We start from the raw sequence: 17057 nt of genomic DNA on the forward strand, positions 1-17057 counted from the left end.
TTGTTTCTAAAAAGTACTTTAAAAAAATACTTCTTCACAGCATATTTTCCTGTGCCTTCCTAACTCAGTTCTTTTGATAATCCTATGGCAGCCTGGAAAACCATTGGATTTTGTGACATTTCACTTTTGATCATTGAGTGCCGTCATATTTTGATTGTACATCACAGCTCAGCACCCACTGTCATTTCTGACAGCAACCATTGGACAAAAAATTTTCAAGGTTTGGACCATAACTGGTAAATTTGCAGTCAGTATTTCTTCAGCCCCCCACCCCCCCCCCCCCCCCCGCTCCCCCCCCCCCCTTTTTTTTTTTTTTTTTTTTTGTGCTTGTCTTTAAAAAGTTTAATGTAGTTTTGGAACTCCGCTTGTCGCCAAGTTGGTTGCGAAACGAGCGAAGGCACTGTGCTTATCGGTGACTACTTTCAGCAGCAGTGCCGATGGAGCGAGAGGGTGGAGGAGTAAGCGTTGTGCCCTTGGCTGCGTCAGCGGACAAAGTGCGAACCAACTTCCCTGAAACCTGGTTGTGGGAGTTGATGTCTGTTGGGTAGGTGGCCAGTGTTGTTGGACCGTAAATCACGGTCCCTGTAAGTTTGATTACCAGGGAGATGGGGTGGATGATTCGTGTGCCAAGTCGATGCCGGATGGGTGTGGGAGTATATTTGACTTAGTGGCACTGGAAATGAATGATGAGTGCCTGAAAGCAGCTGTCAGGTGCTCTACTTAGGATAGATGACCTGTTGTGCAATGACTGTGTTGTGCTTGTAAAGCACTTCTGAGTTTTATCGCTGATCAATGATAAGCACCAAATAAGCATCCATATCAATCCATCTAAAAGGTCTGTGAAGGGGATGGGACGATATCCTGGAAACAGAGTGAGTAGATGTTGCTAGGTTGTTTTTTTGTTGTTTTTTTGTCACAAAAGTGGATTATTTATTTTTGTTTATGTGTGGGAGGATGGAGGGAAACAAATGTCCACAAATGCGTGTCTGTATCAGATAATATACAAGGAGGATTAGGTTTCCTTCCCGTCTACAATTATCAGTATTCATTATTTCCATGATCAGACAAATACCCAAGGAACACACCCCAGTCCAAGTTCTTGGCCCATCCTGCCCACAATTCTTTTTCTCCCTCTTCCCACCTCCCCCCTTGCTTCCCCCCCCCCTCCCCCTTTCAACCCCTAACCTCCCCCCCCCCCCTCCATCCCCCTCCCCAAGAGACTGACTGATTGACATGGGTGTTCTCTCATCGTTGGGCACACGAGGCAGTCAAAGCACACAATTCTCTGTAGTCCTCACCCAGTTTGCTGAAGCCACACAATTCAGAGGGACAGTACAAATGCAGTGAAGTATCCACTCTTGCAGGAAAACATGAAACAATAATCAAAACACAGTAGAGGATGCATTATCATGTCCAGCTGTGCTGCAGCAGTGAAAAGGGTAAATCTATCAGGTGTTTCAGGAGGACTTGCATAAAAATTTGAAAAAAATAATGCATGAAAAATTAAACATTTATCCAAGTTATTCTTTTGAAAACTGTTTTATTTTGATTTACAGACAGTGTCGGAATAGTAAATTTGGTTGATTAACCATATTTAGGCTGAAGATGCACATGGATGTACATATCTTTTCAGTTTATAGCTGTTAGAGGCGTTTGATTGGCTAAGAGCGGGCCAGACTAAGAGGGGCGTCTTTTCACTGTAAGCCGCGCGAAATTTGGCCAAACAGAGCAAACCATAGGCCTAGTTTGCATCAGTTTGACATGGTAAGTATATGTAAACACCAAACATGGAGTATAATACAAACTCCTCCTTTCAGTTTATTGACAAATGATGATTTGAAACAGTGATCCGTTTTGTGGCATTACAAAATGATAGATAGTTAGGTGTAGGATAATCACTTGTGGCACACTCTGTTTTATTTTTAATACAGCTAATATGATATGAATAATGCTTAAATTTTTTATGTTACACAAATGTCTGTGTAACAGCAATTCTACAGACTTCAGTGTTAGTAGCAGTGGTTGAGGAGTAGGAAAGAGAGAAGACAAACAAACCTTTGTTTACATTTTGTTTGTCATTGTTTGTCACCATAGCAAGTATTGATTGCTTTGCATGGCACATGAGGACATCCATGGCATGGTGACCGTTCAATTGCAGTTCTTACACCTTGAGCGTTTCATGAAATGGAAAGTGTGTGTGCATTGTACAAAGCAGTATTTCAAACTGGGGACAAACCCAACAAAAGCATGGCTGGCATGTTGCAGTAATAATGTTGTATGGTTCACTTTTCTTGCTGCTTGCTTTGACTGCTCAGTGCTGAGTGGATTGTGAAATTTGTGGAGATTTCATTTCTGAAACTGCTGCCTTCATGGATTTATCTGTTGTTGACTGCTCTTGTTCACCCATTTAATGGCCTGCATACCTGATAAACGATATATATGTATATATATATATATTGACTTTGATGTCTTTAACCCCAACCAGCCGCTGTGGCAAAGGAGATGATTAACATAATCTACTTTGCCAGAGTGGCTGGTTTGGGTTAAAACTGTAAACTGAGGTTGTGGGTTCAAAGTCAGAGACGTCATTGTAGAGTTTTTCAACCCATAGATGGTTTCTGACTGCATTATTAGCCTGAATGGGTCCACACATTTGAGTGTCATCCACTTCATAGATGAGTCTCTTGGAAAGTGTTGCTCAAGTTTCCTGACCCGGTCATGAGTGAGGCCCAAACTAAACGTGACCCACTGTCCTTTTCGCTATTCTCTATTCTTCTTTTTACCGCCTCTTTTCTGTCCTCAGCTCCCCATCAAGCCTTCTTTTCCACATTCTTTTTTCTCTGCGGCCTTCTGCAGGCCCGCCATGTTTGCCATGCGGCGCGACCTGTGATGGAGGGGAATGAGATCCTGGGGATTGAGAGAGCACGCTGCTCTCAACACATCCCTTTGGCTCGGACCTCTCCTAAGACAGGCGGCACACATTGGCCCGTGTGTGTCAATCGGCTACCCCCTCATGGGGCTGGGTCAAGACTGGCAGTTTAGAGGCTAACGAAGGTAACCCCCGTAGTGCTTGGTTCTCTGTCCCCGGGAGCTGGGCATGATCGGGGGGGAACACGTTGGAGCTAGGCTGTTGGTCGTATATCCCTCCCGAAACCTGGAAGGGGTCAAGCTGGTGTTCCCTTGACCCTGGCCCCTAAGTTGGACCCCATGGTGGGTGGGTAAGGGAGGGATGAATTTATAATTTTTTCAACATGAATTCCAAACAATTACACACCCCTACATTTGGAAAAAGACGACGACAAGGAACAGACGATTCGGACTCAGATTCGGAGGTCGTTGAGACCTCTGGATTTTGGCCGTCGTGGCTTGTGATGGAGGGCGCTGATGACGACAAGCCCTTGTCGGCTCTCAGCCCCTTCGCTATCCAGAAGGGCTTTCAGTGTCTGGCAGGATCGCTGAAATCCATCAAGAGGCTGAGGAGCGGAGCGTTTTTAGTGCAGAGTCAAAAAGGCAGACACAGCTTCTTCTCAAGGCGACCACTTTTGTGGATAGGGCGGTGAAGGTTTCCCCTCACAAAGGTCTCAACTGCTCAAAGGGGGTCATCAGATGCCCGGAGTTGAGAGGAGTGTCTGAAGCTGAGATCAAGAGCGAGTTGTTCTCTCAGGGAGTGACCGACGTGTACAGGGTGACGGTGAAGAAGGGGTCAGACAGAGTCCCGACCAACACATTCTTCCTCACCTTCTGCTGCCCGAATGTCCCCAGGGACATTCGAGTCGGATACCTGATGGTGAGTGTAAGCCTGTACGTGCCGTCCCCTCTAAGATGTTTCAAATGCCAGAAATTTGGACACGTGCGAGACCGATGCAAGGAGGAAGAGGCGTGTGGCACCTGTTCAAAGGCGGCGCACCAGGGCGATTGCGTCAGTCCAGCCCATTGTGCGAACTGCGGAGGTGGCCACCCGTCCTCATCGAAACACTGCCCCGCCTGGAAAAAAGAAAAACAAATCCAGAAGGTAAAGACAGAAAAGAAGATAACGTTCTTTGAGGCAAGGAAACAGGTGGAGGCCGTGTCGCCTAAGGCGTCGTATGCCTCTGTCGTCAGACCCAGGATGGTGGACGTCGCGGTCCAGATGACGTCCACAGGGACGCAGACGGACGACGTTCCTACTTCTTTAGAACCGTTGGCCTTGGGTGGAGGCGCCATGTCCACCCCTTCCCATCCTGTGCGGCAGTCCTCAGGGGCTGCTGGGCGGGAGCGAAAAGCCTCGGGCGGAGGCACGTTGTCTGCCTCCCGCCCCACCCCACCCCCCGGCCCCCCTCGCCCCGCCTCTCGTCTGCCTGGCCCTCGGGTTGGCAGAAGTGGCCAGAAACCCCCCGTACCTCCAAAACTCAAGGAGGGGAGGGTTGCGGCCTTGGCGGGATCGGGAAGGGCCGAGGTGGTGGATATTCCGACTTGGTCGGAATCAGAAAAATTAAATTCTAAAAATAAGTACTCCATCTTGGCCGACCTTGAGCCACCGCAAGCAGAGGAGCAGGGGGTAGCGATGGAATAGGCTGCTGCTTTATTATTTTTTTTAACCTTCTTAATGGCAGTGATCCACTGGAACATCCGGGGTTTCTACGCCAATTTCCAGGAACTCCAGCTGCTTTGTCGTGCTTTGAAACCTTCAGTGCTGGTGCTGCAGGAGACTCTGCAAATAGATGGCAAGGTTTTATCTCTCTCTGGTTTTAACTCCGTTTTTAAACCCGCTCAACCAAAGCAAGAGGGATTGATGGGAGGTGTCGCTCTTTTTATTCGCAAGTCCCTTTTATACAGTACAGTTCTTTTAAGCACCCCTTTACAGGCGGTGGCAGTCAGAGTCACACTGGAGAAAACCATCACTGTCTGCTCTCTGTACCTTCCTCCTGCCGTCCGTGTTCTGAGGCAGGACCTCATGAACCTGGTCAACCAGCTCCCACGTCCGTTTTTACTGTTGGGCGACTTCAATGGACACTCCCCGCTCTGGGGAAGTGAGATGACATCAGCCCGAGGTCTTCTCTTGGAAAACCTTCTTTCCGACATGGACTTGTGCTGTCTTAACGACAAGTCTCCCACTTACCTTCATCTGTCCTCTGGAAAGCTCTCGTGTTTAGATCTGTCGGTCTGCGATCCATCGTTGGTCCTGGACTACGAGTGGAAAGTGCACGACGATCTGCACGGGAGTGACCACTTTCCTGTCGTCCTCCGCCCCACAGATGGAGAAGGTGACTCTCTGCCTGACCGCCTGAACTATGACAAAGCAGACTGGAGTTTTTTTACCACGAAGATAAGAGCGGAGCTGCAGGAAGAAACAGTATTGAAAAGCAAGGACCCTGCTGACACTCTGACTCGGATCGTTTTAGATTGCGCCAGAGCAGCAGTCCCATCGTCTACCTCCAAGCCTCAGGTGCCAAGAACGCCCTGGTTCAACGCGGAATGTCGGGAGGCCCGTAAGTCTCGGAAGAGAGCGCAGCGACGCGTCTTCCGGAGACCGATAGCGTTCGAACCCATCAACAGCTGAGGGCGAAAGCCAGGTATGTTTTTAAAAAGAGCCAGAGAAAGTCATGGAGAGATTTTTGCTCTTCCTTAACCTCCAACACACCCAAGAAGAAAGTGTGGAGGGTTTTAAAAAGAATTAAGGGCAAAAACATATGCCCAACCTTTCATCATCTTAAACTTTCAGACGCTCTGGTCACAGAGAAGAAAGCAGTTGCCAATTTGCTTGCCTCCACATTTGAACAGAACTCGAGATCTGTTAACAAATCTGCTCGGTTTCTTAAAACCAAAAACCTGTCAGAAAAAACACCCTGTAACTTCTCTTCCGACAACACAGAGAATTACAACCTTCCTTTCACAATGAATGAACTTAAATCTGCCCTTCAGACCTGTACGGATTCCTGTCCAGGAATGGACGAGGTCCATTATAAACTCTTAAAGCATCTTCCCCAAACCTGTCTGGACACCCTGCTTAAAGTTTATAACCACATCTGGGTCACAGGCTTTTTTCCACCCTCCTGGCGGAAAGCCCTCATAATCCCGCTGCCGAAACCGGGAAAAGACCCCTCGAACCCCTCCTACTACCGCCCAATAGCACTGACCAGCTGCATCTGCAAACTGATGGAGAAGATAGTCAACGGTAGACTGATGTGGAAACTAGAGACTGACGGCCTTCTGGCGAAAGAACAGTGCGGTTTCCGCAAGCATCGCTCTACCGTTGACCATCTGGTTCGTCTGGAAACCACTGTAAGAAATGCCTTTGTAAACAAACAGCATGTGGTGGCCATATTTTTTGACTTGGAGAAAGCTTACGATACCACGTGGAAATTTGGAATCCTCTCGGACCTGCACAAGCTCGGCTTCCGAGGACACCTGCCCCAGTTCATCCACAATTTTTTGCAAGACAGACAATTCCAGGTGAGGGTCGGCACCACCCTGTCTGACATTCACGAGCAGGAGCTGGGTGTCCCGCAAGGGAGCATCCTGTCGCCGGCTCTTTTCAGCATCAGAATTAATGACATCGTTCAATCTGTTCAGAAGGGATCGGACAGCTCGCTGTTCGTGGACGATTTTGCCTTATATACAACTGGCAGCACGTATGCCAGCATCCAGCGACGGCTTCAGCTCTGCGTCAACAAAATCCAGTGTTGGGCAGAGGAGAATGGCTTCACATTTTCGTCCTCCAAAACTGAATGCATCCATTTTCACAACTTTTGCCAGTTCTATCCGGACCCTGAAATCCGTCTGGGAAAATCCACCATCCCGGCGGTCAAGGAAGCCAAATTTTTAGGGGTCGTCTTTGATCAGAAGCTGAACTTCCTCAGCCATATTAAACAGCTGAAAATATCTTGCCAAAAAGCCCTGAACATCATTCGAGTTGTGGCACACACGGACTGGGGTGCTGATAAGAGAACTCTCTTGCACCTCTACAGAGCCCTGGTCCGGTCCAAACTAGATTACGGAAGTGTAGTATACGGCTCGGCCAGACCGTCTTACCTGAAACTGTTGGACCCTGTACACCACCAAGGGCTCCGTCTCAGCTTAGGTGCTTTCCGCACCACTCCTGTGCACAGACTGTACGCAGAGGTGGGGGAACCGCCTCTCTCCAACCGCAGACTGAAGCTGACCCTAAACTATTATTTGAAATTGTTTTCTGAACCTACAAACCCTGCTTACGACGCTGTATTCAACAACCCTTTCGGTAAGAAATTTAAAGACAACCCAAACTCCATACCTCCTCTCGGACTCCGCATTCAGCAGCACTTAGAAAATGCCGATCTGGATGTCGGTGGCATCTCAGATTTCTCTAAGTTCCCTGACAGCCCTCCATGGACCTTTAGAACACCTGAGGTCCGATTCGATCTGGCCTCATACCGTAAAGACTCCACCAGTTCTCTGGCCTACAGAACTTACTTTTCAGAACTCTGCCACAAATTCCCCACTTTTCAAAGTATCTTCACTGACGGTTCCAAGTGAGAGGACGGAGTCGTTGCATCTGCGTTCTGTCCCGCCTTTCCTGACCGGCCCTCAACGGAACACATCCTGTCTGACAGCTCGGTGTACACTGCGGAACTGACCGCACTGGTTCTGGCGGTAAAAATGGTTCTCTCTTCGAAACAAAAGAGATTCATGATCTTTTCCGACTCCTTGTCAGCCCTGGAGGCGATCGCCTGCAGGAATATATCACTCATCCCAAACTGCTGGAATTTTATGAAGATTTTACTCTCGCAACGAAGAAAGGATACGAGGTTGTGTTGGCCTGGGTTCCCGGACATGTTGGCATTCGTGGTAACGAAAGGGCGGACCTGCTGGCCAGGAACGCTGTAAAGAAAGAATTACCCAGATCCTTTGTACCATACACAGACATGAAGCGGAAGGTGAACACTTACGTTAAGGATCTTTGGCAAGAGGAGTGGAACACCCAGACGGACAACAAGCTGTTCCAGATCCGTCCAGACCTAAAAGAGACCCTCCCTTCGGGGGTGAAGAACAGAAAGGAGGAGTCTGTGCTGTGCAGACTGCGTATGGGGCACACTTTTTTTTTACTCAGCGAGGCTCTAAGCACCATAATTTCATTTCAAGTTTCCTGACCATTACTACAAGGGCCTGTTTCTCTCCGGCCTGTTTGGTGCCTGGGTAGATTCTGAAAGGAAGTGGAAAGTAGAGCTCTGTCACTTTTTCTCTGTTATAAATGGATCTTCATAGCAGCAGCTGCATTCTCATTCTTATCCATCATGATTCAAATAATAAAAAAAAAATCTGTAGATTTGTCTGGAATTTTTTTTTTTTTTTTTTTTTTTTTTTTGTCTTTCATGCTTCATTGTCATGGTGACCATAATCCTGATTTTGTCTCCTTTTCCATAACTCTCGTGAGTTTTTCAGTCTTCAGATTTATTGGGATGGATGTTGGAAGGACACAGCGGCAGTCTCTTCCAGGGAATGAGTTCATGTGTGGCTGTTTATGAGGGGGCTGGGAGGAGGGGGTGGGGGGCGGGGGACTTTGGATCAGCAGTGTGAGAACAATATCATCAGGATAACACCGAAGAGTGGTAGGGGAAAAGAGAAAAAGAACACTACATACAAACTGCAAAATATTTGTGTTGAAGTGCAAAAGGATAGTACAGGATTTTGAGGAGAAAAAAAAAGATACGCACTTGGTAATCTCATTACACAGTTGGTAATTTCAAGGGCAGGTCAAGATGATATGGTTCATTTTTAGACGACATGGACTAAATGTGGTCTTAAAGTACCGTATTCAATGGATGGTCAACAAAAATATAGCAAATCTGAACAGTTTCAAAACTCTCAACTGTGAACCCACAAGTCGAAGGCAGTGTTATTAAGAAGCATTATTATATGTACATAGAGACTAAGAAAATGAATCCAAACAGTGACTGAACAGACAGCTAGAAAAATAAACATTTTGACCCACACACACTTGCACATATCACACCACATTTCACCACCCATAAACACCCAACACACACTAAAAACACTCAACCTTCCCTCATACCACACACACACACACACAAACACACACACACACACACAAACCCCCCCCCCCAAAAAAAAACCCAACATACATACATCACCCACCCACACACACACATACACAACTCACAACACACACACAAAGCCCACAACACCCCCCCATTCCCCCCCCCACACACACACACACACACTCACACACATCAGCGCAGCACCAACGAACACAAACATAACCCTTCCCTGGTGTCTGGCTAAACCTGTCGTTCTGTGTTGCGTGTCTGGTGGACAAGATGTCATGCCAGTGTCGTTACCAGATGGGGTGGTGGCAAACGTAGGCTTGCCGGGTCCCATGGCCCGTCGCCTGCCTGTGCGTGTCATGGCTGCTCGTAAGCGTCCCACCGAGGACGTAAAAAAAACTCGTTCCCATTTCCCCGAAACCTGGCTCTGGGATCTGCAGATGGTTGGGTAGGTGGTGTAGTTAGGGGCAGAGTTTGAACATTGAATTTTTGTTTATTAACATTGAATTTTTGTTTATTTTCTTCTTTTTTTATTTTTGTTATTTTTATTTATTTTTTGCCACAAGTTTGTTCTGTTTTGTTTAAGCTTTCATTTTGACATACTGTGGGTTGTGTATTTTGTTGTGTTTATTTGTCTAGCAGTATTTACTTACTTGCTTACTGTCTTCTTGAAATGTGACAGTATTAGACTGAAATTACAAAACAGTTACATCTGTCAGATTGTATTAGTTTTGTATAAAAAAAGAAGAAGAAGAAAACAGTGGAGAAAACATATCACTGCCACAATGTCATGAATATGGTTTGAATAAAATAGTTACTGTTTACACATAGACATCAAGAGTGAATAATATACATAAGTGAAGAATATTCTGGAGAGATTATATTTCCAGCTGGTTTGTGAATTGTATGATGAGTGAATGAATGATATAATTATATAGCACCTATCCTCGGTTGGAGACCAAGCTCTAAGGCTCTGCAAACACGGGTCATTTGCACAACAGGCTGCTTATCTGGTGGAGCTGACTGACGGCTGCCATTGGGCACTCATCATTCATTTCCTATGTCATTCAGTTAGGTTTAAATCACACATGCACACACACTGAGATTTTTAACATTTTATGTGCATGACAGTTTTTGTTTATTTTTTCGACAGGCGCAATAGCCGAGTTATTAAAGTGTTGGACTTTCAGTCTGAGGGTCACGGGTTTGAATCTCAGTAACTGTGCCTGGTGGGTAAAGGGTGGAGATTTTTCCGATCTCCCAGGTCAACATATGTGCAGACCTGCTGGTGCCTGAACCCCTTTCATGTGTATAAGCAAGCAGAAGATCAAATACTTGCGTTAAGGATCCTGTAATCCATGTCGGCGTTCGATGGGTTATGGAAACAAGAACATACCCAGTATGCACCCCCTCCCCTGAAAAACGGACTATGGCAGGTTAAAAACGGTCATACACATAAAAAGCCCACTTGTGTCCATACAAGTGAATGTGGGAGTTGCAGCCCACAAACGAAGTAGTAGTAGTTTATTTTTTTCCACCATCAAAACAGCAGTTACCTTTTTTCCAACTAGTTTGTGGAAGCACTTCGATTTGGATTTAGTCTGTTGAAAATGTTAGAGAAGAAGAAGAAAAGAAACCTATGTTACACACAATGCAAATTTATCATAGTGTGGTCGTTGTGAGCCTGATAAAGGCATTGTTATTGAAGATTCATTTTTGTATTGTTAGTTAACATTGTTGGTTCTTTACAGTCCATTTGTCATTTAGTGATACCTATGTTACACACAATGCAAATTTATCATAGTGTGGTCGTTGTGAGCCTGATAAAGGCATTGTTATTGAAGATTCATTTTTGTATTGTTAGTTAACATTGTTGGTTCTTTACAGTCCATTTGTCATTTAGTGATACAGGACTGATGGGTTAACGTTTAATTCAAAAAAGAAAACGGTTATAATGATAGCATTTCCCCTTTCACTGTGGCAGATAGCATATGGAAGAAAATGTGAATCAGAACCTGAATTCAGTTTATAGACCTTCCTGAGCTTCGTTTTCTCCCTTTCTTCCCTTTCTTTCAGTTCTCCCCAAAGTTATATGTGCGAAGCAGACACGCTCCATTGCTGAGTCATTAACACAAACAGTGGATCAACATTAACATGAGCATGTAGACACATATGCTCACCTTCCTAACCACTGGCAGTGACCAACTGAACAGAGTGCCTGGATGGCAGCCACAGTGGTTGTGTTCTGAGAGCACTGGACTTTCAGTCTGATGGTGTTGAGTTTGAATCATGGCCACATTGCAGTTCAGGATGGAGATAGGTCTTTCCAACTGGGTTTGGAAACATAAATGTTCCCTGTGCACACGCTCCCTTGAAAACAACTTAACAAGAACACAACGACATGGCAGGGTAAAAATGGTCATTGTATTAAAGCCAACATGCTCTCCACTAGAACTGGAGAACATGTATGTTGTGAGTGCTATGTCTTCTGGATGAAACGATGAACTGAGTTTATCTTTTCAACATGCATATTGATAACAAAAACAAAACAAAAACAACAAAAAACACACACAAAAGAAATACCAGAAACAAATCAGTTGCCATTGCAGAAAAAATTCACTGAGGCAAACAAGTGTCTGTGCTGGGGTAACATTTTTGAAAATGGCAGGAAACTACTTCCCCTCTCTTGAAGTCAGATACCCCCTCCCACTCCCTGTGCCTCCTCAAATAATTTGACATGGTCACACACACACACACACACACACACACACACACACATTTTTTATTTTCATCTTTTTTTGTTGTTTTTTTTTGGGGGGGGTTGCTGATAAAAGTTACTGTATTTTAAAACAACAACAACAAATGGATATGATATTAATAATCATGGATACATCTGGGTGCTTTATGAAACACTAGTTTACATTACACTTTACATCAATGTTACATACACACACCAAAATGTGACCACCAAATTAAACACACACACACACATGCACACACAGTGCATACATACTTTTTTTAACATACATATGTACATAGCAGCTGCCCTCCAGACATAGGCACACACACACACACACACACACACACACACACACACACACACACACACACATGTGTGCGCACATGCTCACGATCAAACATACGAACACACACAAATACACATTCATGCACATATCAGTAAACGTGAAAGCAAAACCAAAAACCAATTTCTTTCTCTTTTTTTTTATCTTTTTTTTTAGGGATAATAAAGTATTCTTGTATCTTATTTAAAAAAAAGAAGAAGAAAAAAAAGAAGTGAATAATAAAAATACATTCCTCCACCTTTTCACACTCCCACGACAGTGAGAGCGGGAAGCTGGACTACCCGGTGATGGTCCCGGACACCATCACCCAGTGGGTGGGCAACTCGCTGTGCATCAACGACAAGGCAGGCTTCGGCCTGTCGCCCGTCACCTCCATCACCACCTTCCAGCCCTTCTTCCTGGCCTTCAACCTCCCCTACAATGCCGTGCGGGGTGAGCGTCTGCCCATCACTGTCACAGTCTACAACTACCTGGACAAGTGCCTGCATGTGAGTGATGATAATGATAACATTGTAACAGTGACAATAGATTTGATTTATATTATGAAGAAGTCCGTGTGTGACATTTTGTCAGATTTCAGATTTAGAAACATGAAATTGACTGGTTGATTTATAATAGATGTTTTTTAAGCAGCTTTTTCATTATCATTTGATTGGTTGATTTGATTAATACTGCAGAAAGAGCACAAAAGGATTCAAGATTTATTCAGTGAAATGACTCTATGGATCCCTGGTCGGTCATTTGTTTATTTTGTTCACTAATTCCTGTTTTTGATGTTGTGGGGATCAGATGGAGCTTAAGGTGGATGGCATGAAGGGGTTCAAGGTTCACGGTCCCCATGCCAACCGTGCCCCCTTCTGTCTGTGCGGGGGCATGTCCAAGACCAGGAAGTTCTACATCACCGCTCAGGACATTGGGAAGCTACCCATCTTTGCTCGGGTGGGTGTGGCTGTCTTATTGGTGTGTGTGTGTGAGTGTGTGTGTGTAGCACGTGTGTGTGTGTGTGTGTGTGTGTGTATGTTGAACATCTTGATTGCAGAATTGTCCCAGTTTCCAGTTCATTAGTAATAGTTTGAAAAGAAGATTCCTTTTTTTTTTAAGTGTTCTGATTAAAATGCCTTTGCAGTTGGTTCATGAGGCATGCACAGTGAATAATGGTAGTTGATTCAACAGCCAGCATACAGCCAGTCTCTGTACACAGCTGAACATCTGGAATGAGAACCCATCTTTAAACACAGAACTAGTTGCTGTGTGTGTGGACAGTTCCACATGTATTGTGTGTGTGTGTGTGTATCTTCCAGAAGCTGGATCAGTTAGGACCATTGGATTTGGAGCATGAGCAAATATTTGGAAGGAATCATCAGTTTGGACAATGATTCAGTAAGCTTACAACTTGTTTGTATCTTAGAAAGTTTGACCAGTATCTTTAAACGTTTTACCAACCATGATTAATTATCATCACAGTATTTGGGATATGGAAAACATTTTAAAAGAATGGATGAAATGAAATGCATGTTTAGGAAAGTATCTTAAAACATATAAAGATGTAAGATACGTGTCTATACTGGGCAGGCGTTGATTGTCCCTGGAGTGTGCGGAAACTCAGCACAGATGGACACACAGTACATCAATCTGTCAGACTCTGTGGAGCGGAAAGTGTTGGTCAAGGTATGTGTCACATGCTCACGATCTGGGCATTAATACTCTGCCCTGATCATGTAGGATGGAAATAATGGTAGTATTGGATCCATATAATAGTGGAATAGGAAATTTGGTGACACAGGCCAGGGAACATTATGACATTAGCATAAACTTTGTCTTGTGTCTCTAACATGCTTGCAGTTGCCTTTCTAGAGTGGGTTTTAGGCAATTTTTTTTTTCTATTCTCGATCATTCATTTTCTTGCAGTTTGCCTTTGATCAGTAATCCAGCTTTAGTTTTTCAAAATCTGAAAATGTGGTTTGAAATATCCAATTTTATGTCTTTCAAAGTGGGGAATTGGGGGGGTGGGGGGGGGGGGATGGAGAGGAAGGGTGTCATACTTTATTTTTTATTTATTTTTTTTATTTTACAGTTTATGGATTTTGAATGATCTTGGTGATGTTAATTGTTGAACTTGCAGTGTTGGTATTGTCTGTGTTTGTGCAGGCAGAAGGAGTGACTCAGCGATACAGCCACAGTCTGTACATCTGTCCCAAGGGTCAGTTCTCCTGTCACTGTCATCTTCAGTAGTTTGTTGTTCTTTTCCCTGTCTTTTAGCCCTTTGAGCGCTGAGCCATGTGTAGAGAGATCAGAGTGGCATGAATTGTAAGTGCAGTTAACAACAGCAGGTGTGTTGTAGTACCACCATCCAGAACCGAAGAATATATTTTATATATATATTTTTTATATAACAAGAGCTGCAGTGGAGATGAAGAATCCGTCTGATGACAGTATGAAATCAGCCTGCTTTATGCATATGGCCCAGAGTCCAACTCCTATGTACAACCCTCCACCACCATAAGAAATGAAAAATTCAGTGAAGTAGAATTAAAAAAAAAAAAAAAAAAAAAAAAAGTCCTGTCCCATATCTTTCCTCCTTTCTACAAGTTTATCATTGTTTATTATTCTTTCTCTACCCTGTGTCTCCTGTTATGTATTTGTGTTGTGAGCCTCATGACCATGTGGCACTTTCTCTTGAGAGATGGTATCTCTTGATAATAATAAAATCAAGTTGACCCATGTAGTATTACTATCATTCCTTTATTTTCTTTTGACAAATATACTTTATTCATGTATTTATTTCTTAGGAAAGGTTCCAGCTAATAAGATATTTTGTTGTGAGAAACACACAGAAGCAGCCACCTGAAGCAACCCATTGAAGCAGTCATTGATTACTGGTAGACATTAGTTTGAGGATTTACCCATTCGATAGTCCTTCAGTTGTTTGAGGACGTGCCATGGCCAGATTTGTTATGTGTTGGACTTCTTATTTAGTGTTGACCAGTGACAGGGTTCGCAGCCAACACATGGTGTTGTGTCTTTTGTGACAGGCACTTTATTTCTGATTTTCCTCACTTCAACCAGGTGTCGGTAGGTACCTGACTTCCCTTTGGGAAGGAGAGGATTGGGCCCCAACCTACTATGCTGACCCCTACAATGGAAATTAATTCACTGCTTCAGTGGCCATATAAGGCTATTGGACCTTTGGAAAAAAAATTTTAAATCCACATTTAAAAAACACAAACTGCATTCAACTAACTTGTGTCATTGTTACATTAAGTGAAGAGATTTGTGTGCCTGGCAATTGACTTGATATGTGTACGGGTGTCCTCAGATGGAGAAACGTACGTGAAGGAGTTTTCTCTGCCACTGCCCAGTGATATTGTGAAGGACTCTGCACGCGGGGATGTCACTGTCATTGGTGAGTCGCTCTCTCTCTGTGTTGTCATCCTTTGTTGACACTTTGTTTTGACTTCTTGGACACACAGTTGTTGTTTTTTTTTGTTTTTTTGTTGTTGTTTTTTTTTTTTTTTTTTTGGGGGGGGGGATTTCTCCTGTTTCTTGAATTTTATTGTTTTGTAATGTGCAGCATTGATTTTTGGGGTTGGGGTGGGAGGTCTTTTTCAGGATGGGGTTTTGTGAATTTCGTTTCATTGTAGGTTTGGGGTTCTTGTTTGCCTTGGGTTTAAGGATTTTTTTTTCTTTCAGCATGTTTGTGAATATGTGTATATGCATAGTTGTCTGTCACCCCCCCCCCCCACACACACACACACACACCCTTCTTCTTTTCTCCCCTCTGTTGATGTCTCCATGTAATTAATGTGCATGTGCTTGCTGGTGGATGTGTACAGCGTGCGCACGTGTGTGCTGTGAGGTGGGGGTAGGGGGAGTAGGACATTTTTCATGTTTTTTTTGGTGTGATTGTTTATTTTTGCAACTTGTGGTATTCTCTTCATGTGTGTATTTCATTTTCTTCTCTTGTTTGTCTTCGTATGTATTGTTTGCCATTATGCTCAATTGTATTGTTGTTTCATGTTAGGTGCATAGAGCCCACCATGTGTGGAGTTTGGAGTTTGCGCCACACAAGTACTACATCTTATAATATAGGAGCTTTACAAGGACACTTCCAAGAAGTCCCTTATCTCCTGCAGCATCAGTCAAAGGCCTGTACACGTACAGGAGACAAAGAACTGTGATTTGTCATATCCAAGGCCATTTTGAACAGGTGTATATGTACAGGAGACTAAAGAACTATGCTTCATCATATCCAAAGGCCATTTTGAACAGGTGTATATACAGGAGACAAAGAACTGTGCTTCGTCATATCCAAAGGCCATTTTGAACAGGTGTATATACAGGAGACAAAGAACTGTGCTTCATCATATCCAAAGGCCATTTTGAACAGGTGTATATACAGGAGACAAAGAACTATGCTTCGTCATATCCAAAGGCCATTTTGAACAGGTGTATATGTACAGGAGACAAAGAACTATGCTTCGTCATATCCAAAGACCATTTTGATTAGGTGTATATGTACAGGAGACTAAAGAACTGTGCTTCATCATATCCAAAGGCCATTTTGAACAGGTGTATATGTACAGGAGACAAAGAACTATGTTTCGTCATATCCAAAGGCCATTTTGATCAGGTGTATATGTACAGGAGACAAAGAACTATGTTTCGTCATATCCAAAGGCCATTTTGAACAGGTGTATATGTACAGAAGACTAAAGAACTGTGCTTCGTCATATCCAAAGGCCATTTTGAACAGGTGTATATACAGGAGACTAAAGAACTATGTTTCGTCATATCCAAAGGCCATTTTGAACAGGTGTATATGTACAGGAGACAAAGAACTATGTTTCGTCATATCCAAAGGCCATTTTGAACAGGTGTATATGTACAGGAGACTAAAGAACTGTGCTTCGTCACATCCAAAGGCAATTTTGAACAGGTGTATATGTACAGGAGA

General features: G+C 44.0%; 1 protein-coding gene across 2 annotated transcripts in view; it reads left to right on the forward strand.

Annotated features, from left to right (window-relative positions):
- Positions 1-17057, forward strand: part of LOC143297272 (alpha-2-macroglobulin-like protein 1) — an 83487-nt gene that overhangs the window by 43685 nt on the left and 22745 nt on the right. Inside the window, exons 20-25 of one of the 2 annotated variants that reach the window (XM_076609525.1) lie at positions 430-544; positions 12363-12591; positions 12893-13042; positions 13676-13771; positions 14252-14303; positions 15420-15506. In XM_076609525.1, coding sequence (XP_076465640.1) covers positions 430-544; positions 12363-12591; positions 12893-13042; positions 13676-13771; positions 14252-14303; positions 15420-15506 — 729 coding nt within the window. Of the gene's footprint in view, positions 1-429; positions 545-9293; positions 9469-12362; positions 12592-12892; positions 13043-13675; positions 13772-14251; positions 14304-15419; positions 15507-17057 lie in introns of both variants that reach the window. The other variant, XM_076609523.1, reaches the window with a different exon arrangement.

The sequence above is a fragment of the Babylonia areolata genome, chromosome 22, assembly GCF_041734735.1.
Source record: "Babylonia areolata isolate BAREFJ2019XMU chromosome 22, ASM4173473v1, whole genome shotgun sequence".
Taxonomy (NCBI): Eukaryota; Metazoa; Mollusca; class Gastropoda; order Neogastropoda; family Buccinidae; genus Babylonia; species Babylonia areolata.